The sequence below is a fragment of the Typopeltis vanoorti genome, chromosome 5 (assembly GCF_054136105.1).
Source record: "Typopeltis vanoorti isolate ZY-2024b chromosome 5, IOZ_Tvanoo_1.0, whole genome shotgun sequence".
NCBI lineage: Eukaryota > Metazoa > Arthropoda > Arachnida > Uropygi > Thelyphonidae > Typopeltis > Typopeltis vanoorti.
In genome coordinates, this window is record NC_143553.1 from 154160223 (window position 1) to 154181804 (window position 21582).

At 35.3% G+C, this 21582-nt stretch overlaps 1 protein-coding gene across 1 annotated transcript; it reads right to left on the bottom strand.

The window, feature by feature from the left end:
* Positions 1–133: 133 nt before the first annotated feature.
* Positions 134–7636, bottom strand: LOC150106954 (uncharacterized). Its single transcript, XM_090392843.1, has 4 exons — positions 7403–7636; positions 6381–6449; positions 4549–4638; positions 134–432 (listed from the first exon to the last, which is right to left on the bottom strand). Exons 1-4 carry the CDS (start codon positions 7484–7486, stop codon positions 373–375), a joined length of 303 nt encoding a protein of 100 aa, XP_090248969.1. The 5' UTR covers positions 7487–7636; the 3' UTR covers positions 134–372.
* Positions 7637–21582: the final 13946 nt, after the last annotated feature.

Below are 21582 nucleotides of genomic sequence, written 5' to 3' on the forward strand. Positions count from 1 at the left end.
AAATTGAGCAAAAGTAAATATGTGTAATGCATATTTACTTTTGTAAGGAAGGATAGAGTACGGAGGCGAATGTGTTAGTATGTGGATTCTCCATGTTCAACGTAGGTTCTGGACGATGCAGGAAGAATAAAAGTCAATCATTGCTGCAGTTTATCTCACTCTGAAGAAACAACAGAAAATAGGCTGCTAATGCAAATAATTTCAACAGTGTCACTGATATACGATAAACAGACTTCGTTTTAAATAAAAATCAAAGAAATATTTTAAATACAAATTTAACCGATTCATCTTATTCTTCACTAAACAGGTAGTGCAGGATGATTAGGAATATTCTTCTTTTTCTTCTTTCCTTCTTCGTCGTTTCGTCTTCAATCATGCTTCGTTAATTTGCTGAATTAAGATAATCGTGTAAGTGATAATTGTACCCAGAATCTGAAAGAAAAAGGCATGTCTTTGTTACACAAATATATCATTAGAAGTAATATCAAAGTTGTATTATATTAAGATTACAGTTTTTACACACAAATTGAGGCTCTTTGTGTTTGTGAGAGAAATGCATGACTTTATTCTACCAGACGAGTCCTCAAATTGCTGCTTCAGAGGATGCGATAAAGACTATGTGCATAGATGTAATGGTTGTTCATAATTGCGTATTGTTTCCATTGGTATTCACAAATCAGAACTCATTGCTATTATTATTAGCTGTAGAGACTGCAGTGTATGTGATAAACAGTTATTTATCTGGATGTTTTCATGTTTTGAATTTTCGTGTTGAGATTTAACATGCTAATAGCTCAGGTATTTCTTAAAATTTATTATAATATTGTTGTGACATGACAGAGGCCCACTCTGCGCTACACATTACTATATGGATCACCGTCTACGCAATGCAACCTAGAATACGGGTTTTTTTAATTTTTTTTTACTGGTATTATTGCGTGTGTTCTCTAGCCGGTTTGACTTCTTTGTCTAGCAAACTGAGACCAGACCCCACTTTATAAGTTTTCCAATTGCTTTAATGCGACTCGTTTGGCGATATTTCGTAAAGTGAACTAACAATTCGTTCGAAGTAAACTGACTTAGTTTATTTTCCTTTATATTCTGATATCTTGTAAAGAGAACTAGGCATTACTTTTATCTCAGTCAGCTAATGGGCATTTTATAAACCTTCAATTAATCCATTTAGTTCTTTGTCTATTGCTACTGGATAGATAAAATGCAAAAAACAATTTTTGAATTATGATTCATCATTAATCATTCAAGCCATGTTATAAAATACGCAAAATTTTGCTCACTTAAAACAACTTACGACATTGTCATCGTTAGTAAAAAAAAAAAGAAAAAAAAATACAACATTCACTAAGGCTGTTTATTCACTAGAAGGAGCAGATGAACCCTGTGACCTACTTTTTTTGAACACGTGCAAGTAGCTCGTGTGGCTAAGAGTGGAGCAAGGCTCCACTCTTAGCCTCAGGGATAGCTGGCCAAAGGCGAACAATGATTTTAATAGACATGGGAAGAGAGTACACTGCAGACAAATGTCGCCATCTCGTGCTCCCTAATACTGCGTATTATTGTCTGAAAAAACCGAATTCTACGATTGATTTTTTTAGTTGCGAAGTTAAAACCAGAGTTTCGGGAGAGAGAAAAAAAATTCAGCGAATAGAATAAAAGTTATAACATCTTTCTTCTAGCAGACCAGCATTAAGAAAAACATACGGTCTTTCCAGAAGATTCTACAAATATCCAATAAAAGTATATGCAGAGCATGTTTATATAAGCGTATAACAGTACCCACAGTAATAAGAAACCCCTAAATACCCCTCTTCCTTGTGTACATCCATGACCTACTTCAGTTGATCTCCAACCCAATACACAGTTTTGCAGATGACTGCACATTGCACTCCTCCCTGTCATTTGATAAACCTTACTCTACACAACTCACTTCAACCCACAGAACATCAACCACAACTTCCCTTAATTAGGACCTCCAAGACATTCTCCGATGGGGCTCAAATAGCCTCATCAACTTTAACGCTAGTAAAACCCAGTTCTGTCTTATCCCCCCCCCCCAAAAAAAAAAAACCGTTTTCAGTCAGCATTATTTTTGATAACACTCAAATTCCCAGACAAGATGAAATCTCTCTTCACGGAATTACCATGACATCAGACCACTCCTGGCATAAACACATCACAACCGTTGCATCCTCAGATTCAAAAAAAAAAAAAAAAAAAAAAGGCTTTCTCTTTCGCTCAAGACGTTACTTCACTTCAAAACAGCTGTTAACCTTATACAAATCACAAATCCGCCCAGCTATCGAATACTGTTCTCACATTTGGAGTGGGGCTCCTAAAAACTCCCTCAAAATGCTTGACTCAATACAGAGGAGAGCAATTAGACTGATAAATGATCCATCTCTTATCAACTTACTCCCCCCACTTTCACATTTGGTCTCTGAAATTTGTATATTCTACGAATATTTTCATGGAAAATGTTCATCTGAAACAACATCAATAATTCCCCCACTCTGTATTAAACCCATTGGAACACGTACAGCCACCGCCCAACATACCTTCACAGTACACCTTGAAATCCACAGAACAAGTTTCTTTTCCTCCTCCTTTATCCCTGCTACTGCTGTACTGTGGATCAGTCTTCGCCCTGATGTATTTCCAAGGAATGCAATTGTTGACATTCGATTTTAAATCGAATGTCAACAATTTTCTCCTTTCCCATCCCACTACTCATATACGGTAGTAAAGTACTATAGAATGACCAGCCAACCTCTCGTATATGGGCCCAACATAAAAAAAAAAAAAAAAAAAAATAATAATAATAATACAGGTTCATTTGTTTCTTGTAACGTATTTTGAATGTTTTAAAATTACAGATTTTCTGTTCTATCATTCCCATTTTCTTAACTAAGGAGAAAGTTTTTAATGAAAATGAAAAAAAAAAAAAAAAATAGTAAACGCTGTACAATATTTCCGAAGAAACCCAACATTGATGAATGAAGTTGTTAGTTTTTAAACTTTCACTCAATTTTTAAAGTGCTTCACTTGAATAAAGAATTTGAATTCTTAGTTTATGATTCACAGCGCACGCTACTGGGGAGCCTATTTTTATTTTTTATTTTTATTTTCGAACGTGAAACAGTGTAGTGAAAATTGGAGAGTGTGTAAATATTTTGGCCTGCCATGATATTGGAAAACTAGGTCACGTGAAGTATACAAAACTGAATTGAACGCCAATCTATTATATCCTAACTGCAATGATGACGCAGGAGCTTCGCTACAGCTGCAGATTTCTTCAGTGTCACTTCGTTAATCACTTCACCAGAAAATCACTCTCACGTATAAGGAGTTTATACTTTGTTGAAAGCTAAGAATAGAATTAGGATTCTAGCGAGAGAGGGTTAACTGGGATGAGCTGTTAAGATATATAAGAATTATGATCACTGAAAGAGAGACTCTGTAGGATGAATTCATAAATATTCCTGTTATAGCACTTTGTTTCTATCGAAATGGCCCAGCAAATAGTCTTGATTGAAACTTTTCGCCAATCCCGAACTGGATTGATGGATCATCTAATGACAAGAAATCGCATACCGTCTGTTTGCTTGCCTAAGGTAAAACAAGGGGGGGTGGAAGTATGTGCTATAAAAACGTATATTAACATTGGAGTTTCTGCGAAAAAAAAGCGTACAGTTTCATAAAGCAAGTCAATTTTTACATCACCATTTAAATTTTAATCAGAAATTCTTACCTGGAGCCTCCGTACCCCAGTTAAGATAGACGTGCACTTTAGGTGAAAATATCCAGGTTCCCACCCAGTCTATGATATAAGGAACCTTAATTAAGAGGGAGATGTTAAATCCCGTTTTATTTTATAGCCGGGTACGAAACTCGGGTCGAAATCCATCGACATCATAGAGTTTCAATGTCGAAAAAACTATCGGCGGAACCAAGTGTAAATGATCACTTGGATAGTGCAACACCAGGGCAACTCCATGCAAAGGTGGAGCAAGCTCCCTCACTAACTTTAATATTCTTTCATAATGTAAAACCCAGCTCCTAAGAGATGTATATATATTGTTTTACATTATGAGAAGTGGTCACTACCCAGACCGGTTTCAACCTTTTTTGAGGTCTCATCAGTGAGTAGGTAGACCTGGAATATCAAGATTTTAAGTGAACAGAAACTTACCTCTACTATCGAATTGCCGAAGTGGTGTACTATATATTGTTAAATATTGGTAACTACAAAGATAATAAGCCAAAATTAATAAGCCTTTTTGGCTTATTATCTTTGTAGATAAGGAACCTTTATCAAATCATTTCACTCAAATGGTGAATTAGCCAACCGCAGAGAGTTTTTTGCTCCAGGAAACTCGGATTTTTCGTCCCTCAGAACAGACAAATCAGCCTCGTGAGTACACCGTTTTATAGGCAAAACATACTTACCACTAGAGGGATGCAGCATTTTAATAAATTGCCTAAACCCCCCTTACGTTCTTCGACAGATGCGAAAAGGTAGTAAATTCTTACCTGACTCATTAGGTGGCAATCGATATTGAAAAAATCCAATCCACAAAATTTCGGAACTTCATTTTCGCAAGCCATCATCAAACAAAGAAGCTGAAAAATACGAAAATAAACCACTGTAGAAACGTAAGTACGAAAATTATTCCAGAGGGAAAGAGAGAGAGAGAGAGAGAGAGAGAGAGAGAGAGAGAGAGAGAGAGAGAGAGAGAGAGAAATAAACATTATGAATTCTTTAATAAAGTGAATGTAAGGTTAATACTCTCTCTCTGTCACTCTCTGTCATTGTTTCTCAAATATTAGTTTCGCTTGAGGAAATGAGGATAATACACAATAAAATGTTACCATCGTTCTTCAGGTTCAATACATTGTGATGCCGAATAGAGTTATTCATAAATTACTTCACCTTTATTTATTTTTTTCCATTTTAATTATTTTTAATTATTTCATTAGTTTAGTTATTAAATTATTTAGTTTCAAAATAAATGAAAATGTTATAAATTGATGGATTTTCCTTTAAATCGTTCACATAAAAATTTCTGTTTCTTTAACTAAAATTATTACCAATAAAATATTTATTTAAAGACAGCTAACTGAAAACAAAAAGAATTCAACCTTATTCATATCCTATTCATAGATCATGAAAATGACTTTGATCTGATAAAAAGAAACAAACTGTTTGAAATATGGGTTAAATTGAATTATCTCCATAATTAATAAAAGCATGTGGCAATGAATACGAAAATAATGCTAAAACAGTAAAAACCCAGACACATCCACAGAATGGAAAAAATAAATAGAGTGAGACAGGGACAGAGCTTGTATCCGTTCTTTTATGTAATTATGTTATTTAAATTATTTACATATTATGTATGTAAATAACATATAAGAAATAGATATTCAATTAGAACCAAATTCTCCACTGTATATTATTATTATATAAAACATGAAAATTTAAAAAAGAAAAAAAGAAAAAAAAGAAAACAGTGTCCCCGAATCAAGAACTTTTCTTTAGAGTATCGAGTACCTTTTCTTTGTACCGTATAGAAAAGGAACATTACCCTTTTCAGCTATGGAACGACAAATCTTTTTCCAGAACTCATCGCGCCCATGACGGTAGAGTTATAATATTTTTCATGTCGCGTGAGCAACTCTGAATTCTGGGTGTAATCTCGCGAACATGTTACCTATAATGACAATTTGCATTGCACGCGATTATACTTTCAATGAGATAACTTCCTGGATACAAGCTACATGCATTGTCGGATGTAGAGAAAGAAAACGAAAAGAGCATTTGTAAAGTGTTTCTGAGTCTACTGAATGAATGAGTCTGCATGCAAAATGAGGGCTGTTTTGAAGACTCACGTGATTCCACAAGCAATCTCTACTAAAATGGGCTCTCAGTGTTTATTACTGTATGAAGCTTTAGTTCCAGTGTCGGTTGCATGCAATTTATGTGCTAATATTATGATAACGTTTATGTTTATGAAGTGTTAGAGAAGTAATTTTGTATTATTAATCCCCTAACACTCAGATTAAAGTGAAACTGATAATTACCGATAGTGTGGGTGAGTTTCTTGCTTGGTGATGATTTTAGTACATCACAAGATTGGATTAAGAGACGTGATCAAATGGGGGAATGGATCAGATAGATAGACAGATGAAATAAAGTGATGCTAACGGGTGCTTACTCATTGCTTAGAAGCGTATGAAGAAAAATAATAGAAAGAAAAATGCGAAAAATCTAAATAACACGAAACTTTTATTTAATAATACCAGAAGAGACCGTTTTATCATTTTAGCAAATTTGTATTTTCTTGGTGTTTACAAAAACTTACCTGAACTTCTTCACCGAATCCTAGTCTCATGTCAGGAACACATAACACTTGGGATCGGAATTGATCTGCCTGGAAAATAAAGCACCACGATCAATGCATTTTTATAGTTTCTTAACACGTTATTTCATAGTGATCATATCTACAGTGAAAAGACTTAAAAAACAACTCGTGAATGCGCACACGTGATCGATTATGGAGTAGAAAACAAATAATGGGAAAATAGTGCAGCGCAGTATAATTCAGACACAAATTCAAGGACAGAATATTTCAAAACAGAGAAGCAAAAATAGAAATAATGGAAACAAAAATTCTATCCAAGCTAATTGCACTCATTCGAAGCGATTCTGTATGAATTTCCAAGCTGAGGATAAGGGCGCTTTGTAGATGAACAACATATTTCACACAGCACACTGTTATTAAATATTAACAGGGTATGTGTTGGATGATTGTGATTGATCATTCTCTCTTTTCATTGCTGCTTTCCTAAATATAAAACGACTCAAATACAGAGTGCTCTTTGAATTAAAATTTTAATTAAAATTAAAATTTAAAAATTTTATTTAAATTTTAATAAATTTTAAATTGTTTACATTTATTCTGGATAAAATTATAAGAACACTTGACATGTAGTTTGCATGTGAGGTATCCGTTTCGAAAACAACCACGTAGGAAGTGTTCTTGTGTCACACCATTGATCCAAAGACAACTAATGTGACCTAAGCACGCGCCAGCTGACCACTAACAAACTGATAATACCCATTTTAGTACAACAACAACGAAAATTTAAAATAGACCAACAGCACAAACTTAAAAATACTGGCTTAAGTTGTCTCATTAAAGAAACAGTTGCTACTGCAAGTACCGTAATTTTTACTCGACTATATTCACGTTTCACAGCAACATGCCTGAAATGGAGTTCTAATCCTACTGAACGGAGTCATTTCCATATTTATCTTTTAGATAATGTATTAAATGGGAAGAGATATTAGAAATAATGTTGTCTTATCTTATATAATAACTACCTCTGTGACGTATGAATATATCAAGAATATTGCAAGTTGATCTGTTATCCCTCCCTGAAACAATAACATAAAAAAATGTGACATGCATACGTATCCGAGGATGTAAAGTGACGTTTTACCACAGAAAACGTTAACAATTTTAACTGTTTTAATACTTTAGTAGTATTTATAACTTAATTAACCAATGAGATGGCTCAGATGGCTTCGGATTGAAAGACATTCTTAAAAGGTGAAAAAAATAATCTTATCCTAGCTTCTATGTAACAAGCCCAACAAGCGTATTTAAGTCAAGTAAATTGTATTCTCCGACTGGTTTGCCACCTCCATATGAGATCAAATAATTCGAATTTAGTTCGAGAACCCTTCCTCGTATCCTATCATAATAAATATTTATTATTATTGTATAGCAAGTAGGAGAACATTGATTTTGACGTGTAGAAGTTTCCGAATTGAGCAAGGTTAAGAAAACACAGACTGTACGAGTTTCATTGGTATTTCGTTTATTTAGAAGATATGAACCCAGTCCTGTATATTAGTTTGATTGGTGCTTTTGATTAAAGGTTTTCTCTAACCTGTTAGTTGTTTTGAGTTACTGGTTTTTATTTGAACGGGAAACTGATAACTAAATTACAGCAATTATGTGAATTGCTGTAATTTAGTTATCAGTTTCCATTAATGAAAGGAAAGAAAATTAATTTAACTTGGAAGGAAACTCTTATGTAAATGGGATTAAAAAATATCCCTTATTACTTTATACCAAGTAGGCAAACCATGTTTGATCTGCAGGAAAATAAAATTCCTAATCCCTAAAATTCCTTATTATTATATTTTAAGGAAATATAATAATAAGGCAACTCGTGCTAACGTGCAGTGTCTCGATCACATTCGAAAATGGTCTAGTTTCAAAGACTACTGTGGGGCTACTTGATTACTTGATGTAAAACATTGTTGTCCATGCATATGATCTTGGTTTAATAGTTGAGAGAGAGTTTTGCCATATAAGTTAGGCAAAGAGATACATAGCTTAAAGTAAATAACTAAAATTATATATATATATATATATAATAAAGAAGCTATCAACTGACTATTCGCTTCAACTTGGTGATAACCACAGCAGGAACTAGCATGAAGATGTATTCAAACAGCGCTAATGCTCCGAATAAGATTTTCAACCATTTATGCACATCATGACGAAATAGCTGATAGCAACAACAACAACATATCACCGTCCCACCAGAATACGTAAGGAATATAGCATAGTTCAAAATGTCATTGATTTCAGATGTGAGTCGACACATGGTCAGGTAAACGCATCTGATATTTCGCAAACTGTTATTGGCAAACGGATATTTACTACGTCCAAGAGGCTTCATCTGTTCCCTTAGCGCGTGTATTATTTCTACAAAGTATGCACAGAAGAAAACAATCAGCGATGGAGTGGCTGCCATAGCAACGGTAGCAAAAGGAAACGAGAACATCAGAATAAGGTAATACAAAGCCTTCTGCGCTTGAATGGAGATTACCTCCGTGGGTGCAAAGGGCATCTTGTCGACGAATAACCAAGGTACGAAAAATACTGACACGGCACTGAACACATTGATGCTAAGTATGATTACGGTGATTAAAAACAACCGCCTTTCCTGTCTGGATGTTAATGGTGCGAGAGTTTCCAGCCGACAGCACGCGCGCAACAAGGCCACCAGTCGTTTGGCCCTCGTAAACATAAGCAATCTAAGGATGGTGTTGGTGGTGAGCAGTTGCACGTTGTAGGCGTAAAACATGTAGAGAGTGCTGCCTTCAAATATATTTCCGACGGCAGATGAGGGATGGTAGATGAAAAGACAAGTCACAATAGTAGATACACCACTACTTAACACGCTGTACAGAGTTAAGATTGAGCATCTCTTCACGTAGATCTTGGATATGGTAGTTGAAAGGAGACCATGCAAGAAACAAACGCCGAAAGGGATGTAGAACAGGCCTAGAATACGAAAATAAGAAAAAAAATTGCTCATCTTTTATCCCAGAGACGTTAACAAGCAAAGATCTTAACTTCAACTGTCAAGTTTATGAAAACAGAAGTGATATGAAATATCCACAAGGATACTGTGTCATCTTTAAAACTGCGTCATCTAGGGGGGAGTGGCTTTATATCATGACATGTTCGCATTATATCATGACACGATATAATGCAAACCCATTACGGATAATTGGTTTAATACTTGAAGAGAAGCGCTTCGCTACCACGCCTTTGACTGTCGACTTATATTTACCCATCCTCATTATTTTTTGTTAATTTCGATGCGAAAAGAAGCAAAACACACCTGCTCATAAAATGTGTTTACAGTTGATCTTAACCGTAAGAATTTGAGTATTCCCTGCATGCAGGGATTCTATTACGGTACTCTGCATGAATGTTTTTGAATATATTTCAGAGTAATTATTATTTAATTCATTCTTAGGACTAATCACCTTAACTTTTTTATGAACATAATTGGTTACGTGATATGGCGTCTAATCCTAATTGAAATCTGCAAGGTCTTTCAATGTGTGTTTGTTCTCTTGCAGGAAGAAAGAAGGAAAAACTCGAAGTTTTTCTGGAGGAGCACCTTTCATCTTTATAACTCACCTTCATTAAAGAAAAAAAAATTCTTCTAATCATTATTTAGTAACCGATAAACGTTAGGGTCATATGCGTATTAGGACCTTGTTCTCAACCTCTCATTTTTGATGAAAAATTATCCAAATACGTATAAACTAAAAAAAAAAATCTATTTATTGACATACATAATACACAACCATTATACAGATATAATTGGGATTATATTTGTAGTTCCTTCAGATATAATTCCAATTAACAACAGCAAAAACAACGATTTTTATCTTACATATCCGCACGAGATGAAATCTTTTGAAGAAGTGCAAACCTGACATTACACGAAATATATAAATACTACAGTAACCATAACTAGAACTAGGAATAGTTCTAATTAAAAGAAATAGATTGCAAACTTTCCTTTTTTTTTTTGAAAAACAAGCAATAAAAACTATTATTCTAAACTTACCCGGCTCGGTTTGCTTCGACAAAACCCTTCGGTTGGAAAGATCTTGGTTCAAATCTGGTCTTCGATGTGAAGAACCACTCATGGCTTTTCAGGTAAGTGAGCTAGCTTCATGTGAAGGTGGTGGATTTATATCCTGTAACCAGGAGAACAAGCTGGAAGACCACAGAGTTTACACACACACACACCACATAGCTATATAGGTATATATGCGTAAGTATAACTACATTATTTTAAAATTAGGGTTATGAAAGACAATCGAGGCAGGATTTAAGGGCGGTGTTATTGCAACTGCCAATTAATGATGATCAGCAACTGATTTCTGATTTTACTGACTCCATTCAAATCAATGGAGAAATAAAAAATTTGTTTGCATCATATATTTAAAGTGGTGCAAAAACGAGATGAAATCTTTTGAAGAAGTGCAAACCTGACATTACACGAAATATATAAATACTACAGTAACCATAACTAAGTCACATACATACATTATAAATTATTAAGACAATGACCATTTTCATGCGCTCAGTGTTAGCAGGAGTGCCATGCTAAGCGAAGGGGTCGCACATGCTCTTACAACACACATAAACAAACGATTTTGTGTTGGTGTATTAATCACACCTGTCATTGGAAAAACTGTGCTGGCTTTAAATGTTGATAAGTTTTCGCTTCTCATTTCTATAGGCAAACACAAACCTATTAATGGGAATTCTTCCAAGGTGAAAGTCAAGGCTTGAGTGATGTCAACATAGCACGCGAATTTACCTGTTATACAAAACGCATACTCCACGCAAAATAATCAATTCTCTCTCTCTCTCTCTCTCTCTCTCTCTTTCTGTATTGCAAAAGGCTGCCTGATGCTCTGCACATGCCAAATTAACTAAAACGATTTGAAAAAAAATAGATCTATATACAAAGTATAATTTTAGAGAGGACGCGTGGCATAGAGACACGTGCAACTGAGATACATATTATGGAATCCTTTCGACGGCTTCTGAACAGAGAGAAACGAGAAATACTGAACCATTCGCCACAAGTTTCTAATCTGGTTCCATGAACTTTCACTGTGTATTGAAACAAAAATGTAAGCTGTAGGGAAGATGTTTTAAGTGCCAACAGGATCAGTTTCTTCAGATATTGAGAAACGTTTGGAGATGAAAGCATGAGCGATAGAACAAAGATACGTATCCAGATAGTGCTGCAACAAATAAAGGATATATATATATTATCATCATCATCTGTCATTGTCGATCCACTGCTGGATGAAGGCCTCTCCAGGATTACTCCAAAACTCTCTGTCCATGGCTCTCTTTTCCCATGTCATTCCTGCAAATCTGATTTAGGCCCGCGTCGTGGTCGTTTTTCTCTCGTGGAATCCAATCCAGTACTTCTTTTGTCCATCGTTGATCTTGTCTTCTAGCAATATGCCCAGCCCATTGCCACTTCAGATGTTTCACTCTTCCTATGATGTCAGAGACTTTGGTTTGATTTCTTATCCACATATTCTTTTTCTGATCCAATATTGTGATACCCAGCATACTTCGTTCCACACTAAATTCTGTTGTTCTTAATTTTTGAATTTCCTTTGCATTCAGTGTCCATGTTTCACAGCCATATGTCAGTATAGGAAGAATACACTGGTTAAAAACCTTTCTCTTTAGGCATAATGGTAATTGGCTTTTGAATATTGAATGTAATTTTCCAAATGCTTTCCACCCAACCATCGTACGCCTTTTAATTTCGTCCATGATATTTTGTTCCATTGATATCTGTTGTCCTAAGTACATGTAATGATTTACTTGTTTGATTTCCTCGTTATTGAGCTTTAATATTTCTGGTTGGGCATAGCTATTGAAAATAACTTGGGTCTTCTTTAGCTTTATCTTTAGGCCTGCTGTTCTGCTAGCAATTTGAAGCTCATGGATACGAGTCTGTAATTCATGATCAGTTGAAGTAAAGATAACTATGTCATCTGCAAAGCGTAAATGGCTTAAATATCTTCCATTTATCTTCAGACCTTTCCCTTCCCAATCAAGAAGTTTGAATATTTCTTCTAGGCATGCTGTGAATAATTTTGGAGATATTGTGTCACCCTGTCTTATACCTTTCGGTATTCCCACAGTAGAGATGTTTCCATTGAAATGAATTGCTGCTGTGGCATTGGTGTATGCTGATTTGATGGTTCTGATGTAGGGCTCTTCCACTTGTTGGTTGCGTAATGCTTTAAGTATTACACAAGTTTTAAGTGAATCAAAGGCTTTCTCATAGTCAATAAAACCAAGCCATAGTGGTAATTGATATTCATTACACCGTTCAATAATCTGCTGTACAACTTGAATATGGTCCATTGTACTGAAGCCCTTCGAAAGCCTGCCTGTTCTTTTTGTTGTGCTAGGTCCAGTCGCACAAAGCCTATGAGCTAAGACTTTTGTAAAAACTTTGCAGATCACTGATAGTAGACTGATCGGTCAGTAGTTCGTCAAGTCTTCTATCTCACCTTTTTTATGTATCAGAATTAGGGTAGCCTTCTTCCATATTGTTGGCACATCATTTTTCTTCAGGCATAAAGTAAATAGTTTTGCTAAGGGTTCGTAGATTATTTCTCCGTCTGTTTTTAGAAGTTCAGCTATAACTCCATCCTCACCTGCAGCTTTCCCGTTTTGGAAGCTTTGAATGCTCTGCATAACTTCTTCTGGTAGAATCTGTGGTACTTCAGCTGTGTTGTAGTTGTCTTCTTCTTCATTTAATTCATCATCCTGGTATAATATTGAGTAGAATTCTTCAGTTCTTTTTGCTATAGCATATCTATCTCTGGTGATGGTCCCGTCTTGTAGTTTGACTGCAACCATCTGTTTGCTGTTTGGCTTTTTTGAGATTATGGTTTTCAATTGTTTGTTGTATGAATTTACAATTGAATTTTCTTATTTCTTCTGTGATACGTTTTCTGATCGTTTTGCAAAATTCTATGTATTAAATTTTATTCTGTAGGTTAATTGATTGTTTCATTTCTCTTCGTTTCTTCATAAGTTGTTTTTTTTTCTTTAGAGATTTTGTCTTGTTTCTGTTCTGTGACCAGCTATTTCAAGAGAGCATTGTAAAAGGTTTTGGATAATATTGTCATTACTTTCTGATAGATCAGCTTTGTCGTCAATTATAAGATGTTTAAATCTATTGTTTAGCTCATGTTGGAATATAACTTTTTTAATGTTGAGTTTGTGTACATCTATGTTTTGCTTTGATTTCTGAAACATTTTTCTTCTTTCTTTTTGGCAGTTTATTTGAATCTTGCTGCGTACCGTACGATGGTCACTTCCAATGTTGAAGGTGATTAAAACAGAGCAGTCTTGAAAGATGTTTTTCTTATTGCTGAGGATAAAGTCATTTTAACTAGTTTTTCCATTTGGATTTTTCCATGTCCACTTCCTATATTTGTTTTTTTTTCTTGAAAAAAGGAATTCATGATGTACAGGTTTTCTTTTTCTGCAAATTCTATCAACCTTACTCCTCTGTCATCTCTCATGCCATATCCAAAATTTCCCATTGAGATCGGAATGTTGAATACCAATTCTAACATTAAAGTCTCCCATTACAATTCTGAAATGAATTTTCCTTTATTGTATAGCTGGGATATTTCATGATAGAAGGCATCAATTTCTTCGTCAGTATGACTTATTGTTGGTGCATAGACTTGGACTATCTTAAGAGTGTATCTTTTCGAGATTTGAACAACAATACTTGCTATGCGATCGGATACACTGTCAAATTCTATTATGTTGTTCTTCAGATTTTTGTTGATCAAGAATCCAACTCCACTGATTCTTTCTTTATCGTGACCTGTATAATATAATATGTCTCCATTTTTTAATCGAAGAATTTCTTCACCATTACGCCTGACTTCGCACAGTACAAGAATGTCCCATTTTATTCGCTGTAGCTGTTCAGTTAGTTCAGTTAACCGTGCTTCACTGCTCAAAGTCCTGCAGTTTAATGTTCCAAGCTCTAGTTTCCAATGGCAGCATGATCTGGTTACCCGGGGATTCTTAGGACCATCTGTCTTCATGTTTAACTGCCTGCTGCCATAGGTAGTAACAATCCGGCCTCCGGGGAATGAAGGCCATTTTATTTCTGTCGGATTCGTCTTAATTCACCATGCTGGCCAAATTGCGGGTTGGTGAATGGCAATATTTTCACATGGGATCGCCGTATGTGTGTGTATATATATATATATATATATATATATATGGCGATGAGTGTATATATATATATATATATATATATTCTCCAAAACTCAGAACATAATCGTGTGCAAATTTACTCTCTCAGAACTCCTCCCTCCAGTCACTCCCAAACTGATGCCTTTAGCATCGAAAATTTATCACTTGTGGAAGAACACCAGAAATTCTATTCTTACTTTTTATGGTCAGACTTACTCTTCTTATGCAAATTTAGGTATACTAATACTTGCTCTTAAGAGAGTTTAAGAAATTATTCTCACAAGGCCTTCATTCCCATTCCATTCCATCCAAACATTCCTGCTTATTTTGCAAACTATAGTTTAACAAAAGGTATAATAACAAAATTGATGAAGAAAATATATTCAGCATACCTCAAGTGGATTGCAATAAGAACTGCAGTTTTATACTAAGCCTACGCTGAAGCAAACAATAAATGCAAAACGCCATCAGCAAATCTGGCTTCATAAAGGCCAAAACCAGAAGAATCTCATCCCGAAATGGATGTCATGACCTCTGATCCTTTTAAAAAGCTCAAGGAAGCAACTTATGTTCACCTAGTCTTCCTATCCTGATGGCATCTCCAAACGTTATGCTCCAAAACAAACGCCTGTTCTATATCATCTCTGAAATTCCTGCAGGCAATTATCACAATTCATGGAATCAGCATATAACCTCTTCAAAAAAGAAGAAAAACAAACTACCGATTGATCGCGCTCATCTCAGTTTTCTTCAGAATAATGGAGAAAATCATCAACAGTCAACTTCTTCACGACCTAGAAATCCAGCTTTTAATTTGAATTCCTCCACTTTATATCGACAGCAGATCTTTTAGCCTATATCACCCATCACCAGGCACATGAAAGAGTTTTTGGAGATATACGTGTGTTTCATGTTGATAATATATATCATTTCATTGTATCCGGCACTGAGGTCATCTACTTAGTAAATTGCCATTCTTTGGCCTATCTTCCACTCTCTGCAATTGCGCAGCGAGCTTTCTCTGTGGTCGTTTGCTGTCTGTCTCAATCACCAATAATGCAAACCACAGATTTTTTTGAAAATGGTCCAATTCATTAGTCCTACTCATTCGACACATCATGCAATGCCCATGCATCTTAATCTTCAAGATAGCCCTCAACCATCTCCATACCATCCTTCAATGTGAAGACGATAACCTGGCCACTTTCCGTGCTACAAAACCGTCTTGCCTTTATTTCTCGCAAAAGGGACCTCTGCTAATCCAACTTTATTCTGAGTCAATGTGGGCGAATAATGACTGAATAACAACGTCAGTGTCCAATCAAAACAACAAAAACCCAAAATAATAAAAAATCAAGAGATACTTTTCTTTGGGCTGAACTTGCATTCCTATGGACCTAAACCATTCAGCTGGACTGTCTGGTGATAGAGCTGAAGAAACTAAGGTGTCTGAGTTTGTTAACTTCGAGTAATTTTTCTGGTTGGCTTTTCTATTTTGATAGAAAAATCCAGAATTTCCGGTTGGAAATGACTGAACCATTAATGAAACCAGTTAAATCATCTCCAGTTGAAGATATTTTTATAAAACTCCTCCTAATGTAAACGGAATTCGAGCTCACATCTTTCTAACTGAAGGACAAATACTACGAAATTTCATTAATGCCCTACAAGAGCTCCATTCCCATGCGAGCTATATCATGACAAAAAAGCGTGTCTGTGGTTTCAACACTGATCAGTGAACTCTTTTGAATTGCACATTGCTAATGTGTTTTAGGCACTTTCATATTCTGGAGTTATTGATAATCAGAAACACTGGTCAAACATTCATGGAACTCCAGAGAATTCTGGAATTCTTTTACAGTGATCTATACGTTTGCGCGTGGAGGTGATTCAATATCAATTTCCATAATTATTAATCTTCGAATAGTTTGATTCAATTCACGAAGATATTACGATGGTCCCAGAGAGCAGGGTGTAAGACACTGCGTTGTCTTTAGCAGTTCATTCCCCCCATTAAAAAATGCAGCAAAGAGGGCTAAAAATAATCCTTAAGAGTCATCTGCTGCAGATCAAATGACAACAGATAAATCTCGAATAATACAATAAACCGAAGCAGATTCTGTTGGGATATCACTACAGAAGAATGAGCTGATGATTGTGAACAGTTAATCTACAGGATTTAGAATCGCTTTGCTTAATGTAACGGTGTTTCATTTAAATTACAATTAAAAAAAAAAAGGATGATGTAGCGAAAAGATCGCAAAATTTACAAAGGAAAATATCTTTAAAATCTGATTGGAGAAGTAGAATTTTTATAGGCTAGAGCGTGCGCACGCATATTGCAAAATCAGTATAATAGGAGTTCTAAGCATTGTTTCGGTTGCAGAGTTGCCTCTTTTTTTTTTTTTTTTTGTTTAACAACAACGTCTAATGTACATTCTATTTCTTTATTGTGCTCGTATTAAATACGGTACACACAACAAATAAACAAATAAAAACTAAAATATGTAAAATAAATTCTTAAATTACCCAATATACTAACGTAATATAGGTTATAACTTTTCGTGGGTGTGAGTCACCGACAAATATTAATAACAATAATAATTTAATGTACGCTACTTTTTATTATTTTAATTTATTTTTTATTTGTTCTTATTTTTTTTTAAATTTATTTCTAAATAATTCTAGAATGCTGCTAAGCGAGATAGTGGTCTTTTACCTAGCGATAAAATTCATCTCTCACCTAAAGATAATTTAATGACGGTATTTATTCATCTCAAATTAAAAACCTTCTTCCCACCATATTTATTTATCCTAGAAATTGCTGTATATAGGTATAGACAATGCTGCCATCTAATGTTCAGCCGAACAACTAAATAAAAAATTAGCTACGTGTGAGTTTCAAAAATAGTAACTCGATAATATTATCAGTCGGTTTATACTACATATACCCTTAATTAATAAATATAACAGTAATGTATATTTACCAATCAGTTGTTTATTTTTATTGTTAATTTTTTTAAATCCCACTTTAATATTTTCGATTTTCGAATTAAATGTTCCTTTAATCACAAATACAAAAATACGAAAGTTATTCGTGCTGCCATCTAGTATTCGATATGTAAACTTTGTTAGTGAAAAATATTTGATTTTATGTATACAGTACTCATATATTACAAAAGTATATAAGATTGTAATAAAAGTATATAATTATTATATTATTATATATAATTATTATATACTAATTATATAATAATATCATAATTATATATTATATATGTAATTATTATATACTAATTATATAATAATAACATAATTATATATTATATATGTAATTATTATATTATTTTTTAATTTAAAATTATTTATCATATTTAATAATTTTGATAAAAACTTATATTCATTAGCTTTCTGTTTTCATTATATCCAATGTTCACGTATGGAGATCTCTTGTTAAATTTTATTTATTTATTTTTAATAATATATAGTTTCATAAGAAATAATTTTTTAAAGAATATTAAACATAAAGAAACGCCCATCTATTAAAGAATGCGCACAAGGTACGATTTTGTCTGTTGCGCAGAATACTTCAGCACTTCTAATATCGTTTTTGAGAATACCGCGTAGCAAAATCGTTCTATATATTAAATTTTGATTTTAGAGAGATTAAATACATTTATTTGTTCACAGTGAGTGATTTCTGCTCCGTTACCAAAGAGTCACTGATTTTTAACTTGCTTTTACATCTTTTGTATCCACGAGATTCTGTGACTGCATGGTATAAACAGGATACCGAAGGAACCGCTAGCAGTGACCATGGAAGTACCTGTAGAATTGACACAGTGCAATCTAGTATTCGATATTTAACACTGCGCCACTCAGATAGAGGTAGAAATGAGTACGTAAGAGAGGGATCATCTATTAGCCCAATTGCATGCGTATGGATGACCTCAAGGATTAAAAGGGAAGTTTTAGGCGCAACATGTGTGGTATTCTAAGTATGAGCGGATTTGGGATTTATATATAGTTAAAAGTTAGCTGGGTGTAAAATAGGCTGAGGAGGCTATTGATGTGATGTGTTTATGTCGGGAATGACTAGAGGTAACATTAGTCCAGACAAGGAGATTTGATTTTGTGTGGTGCTTTGTGTATTATTAAGGGTAAGTGTAAATGAACTGGGATCTCTTTTGCGCAAGAAAAGGAAAGAATGTGTTTTGGTGAATGTACTCGCCCCATTGAAGAATAGTATGCAAATCAATGTTTAAGGCACTAGTTGTAGATGGTCTTGTAACCTGGGATGTCAGAGTATTGCATGGTTTGTCAAATGAATAAGATGAGTGGAGAGTACTATCTTCTGCAAAGCTCTGGACACGATTAATGGTCATTATGAGCAGGTCATTTATGTACAGGAGAAAGGGAGTAAGTGATAGGACAGGGCCTTGAGGCGCTCCAGCATTACTGGGGAAGCTAGAAAGATGAAGTCATCTACATTGACTCGCAGAGAAAGACATCCAATTACAGAGGACGGTAGGGAGACCGAAGGATGGCAATTGGTTTAGTAGGCCTCGATGCTACACACGGTCGAAAACTTTGAAAATGTCAAGGGTGGCAGAAAACGTTTCTCCGAAACTTTACATGGTACATGTCCAGTGGAGGGTGACGTGAGCTAAGAATCTAGCTGTGGATCTTCATTGGCGCGTTCCATACTGGAGATCACTTATTAATTGGCGGGCCTCTAAGTAGTGGAGGAGTTGGCTATTGATGATTTTCTCCATTATTTTGGAGAAGACAGAGGCGATAGCAACTGGTCTGTACTTTGACAGGAGAATTCTATCCCCCCTTTTTTTTGCAATATGATGGACATGAGATTTCTTCCATGCATCGGGATAAGTACCAGATATGTATAATAAATTATAGCTAGGATGCAGGATGGGTGTTAGCTCTGGAGGACAGTCTTTGAGACAACTGGAGAGATGCCAGAAGACACTTTAGTATCCAAGTTATTTAGTAGTTCTCTGATGTATTTTTTTGTCGAAAAACTATAGGAAGAATACTGTGCTTGGATTCAGGTATGGTAGGCGATTTCCTTTGGTCATTTATGTAGGAGTTGGGAAAAGAGTGATGCCAGGAGGTCATCTTTATATTAGGGTGAAGTAATAGTGGTCTCAATAAGGATAGGAGAGATGGAAGTGCAGGAAAGCAGAAGTTGCGTCCAATGGCCTTAGCAAGGGACTAGAAGGCGCAACTCCTATTTAGAAGGCACGTTTTCTGCTGTTGGTCTTTATGAAGTCAGATTTGGATTTGCGGATGACCTGATGACTGATTTGCGTATGATGCGTGTTTTGGTATTGGAGTTATGAAGTATTGGAGTATATGAAGCTGGAGTTCTTGACGCGAGCCACTTGCGATAAGCTGAATTGTTTTCTTCGACTGCTTTGATACATTTTCTATTGAACCAAGGTTTGAAAAGCGGATAAAGATTATGGATTGAATGGGGGATGAAGGCCCCATACTATGAGAATAATTTCTGTGACTCATTCGCAGCAGGTGTTAGGTTCATGTCAGTGGAAGCAATAGTCAGACCAAGGAAAGGAGAAATAGAAATTCGGTAGTCCTCCTAATCAGTGCAAGAGGATGCGAAGTCGGGAGTGGTTGGAGAGAGAGAGAGAGAGAGGCATTTTGTGAGAGAGGAGATGTACTGTACAAGATTGTAATCTGAGTTACCGAGATTAGATGCGACCTCACGGTCTATTTGAAAGGAGAGCTAATAAAAAAGACATCCACAGTATTTGGAGAGAGTGAAGAGGGTTATCAGGAATTCGAGTGGGTAGATGCACGACTTGTGTTGGATCATTACATATAACAAAGACGTCTCGTCTTGCTTGGTCGGTGGTGTTGGAACAGGGGACAAAGTTGAAATTGCGGACCTCTGGCACCGTCTAAGGATGACCTCACTATTTGGACAGCAGGAATTGCGGGCGGTCGAGTTTCATGGAAAGGAATATGAAGAGCTCTGAGTGGTAAATCAGTGTTTGGAGACCGACAAATGCAACAAATAAATGCTACTAAATAGGGAAAGGATACCTTGAGCCAGAGATCAAAAGCAGGGAATTCTACATTAGTCATTCTCCGGCAGTCTATGTCAGATTTCACAAAGGCACAAGTGCCACCCCTAGGGTGAAAAATAATTATAAAGTGTGTGTAATTTGGACATTGGAGGCGGACAGCACAGTTGGATTACAGTTGAAGCTATTTGGGTTTCTGTCAGGAATAAGATTCCGATCTGGAAGACTGCAAGTGATGGTGAACATCCGTTAATATTCCCCATCTGAAATGATTTGTATGTTGTGAATGTGACTGGAGTTTTGATATGAGTTTTTTTTTTTTTTTTTTTTTTGTGGGATTAGTTTATGAGGGAGATTCGCTTTTAGCACTGTCACTGTTATTTTTTCTGAGAGTCTTCATAACTTTGATCACGTTTGATTAAGCGTAAGGATGCAGTGAGGACGTGTAGTTAGAGAAGATAGGCTGTCAGTCCTGACATCTATAAAGAGAGAACCCTATCTCCGTGCCATGACATAACCACGAAACAATAGAATATTCGGCTTTTTCCCTATTGAGCGATTTCGACTCTTCCCCAAAATGAAAGAATATTTTGTTAATGAAAGATATTACAAACAGAATATCATACTCATAAACTGTTCATGAAAACTGTAGTATTCACTTAATTATTTCGATTTCAAGATGGTGGCCAGCATTTACAGCAGATAAATTTCTCGATTTATTTCTTTTGGCCACTCACTGATATTGGGCTGTCAATATCAAGCAGTTTAAGAATATTTCGTTTATGTGTTTTAAAAGAAAATTAACGAGGATTTTTCTAGAAAAAAACTCCACAGTTTAA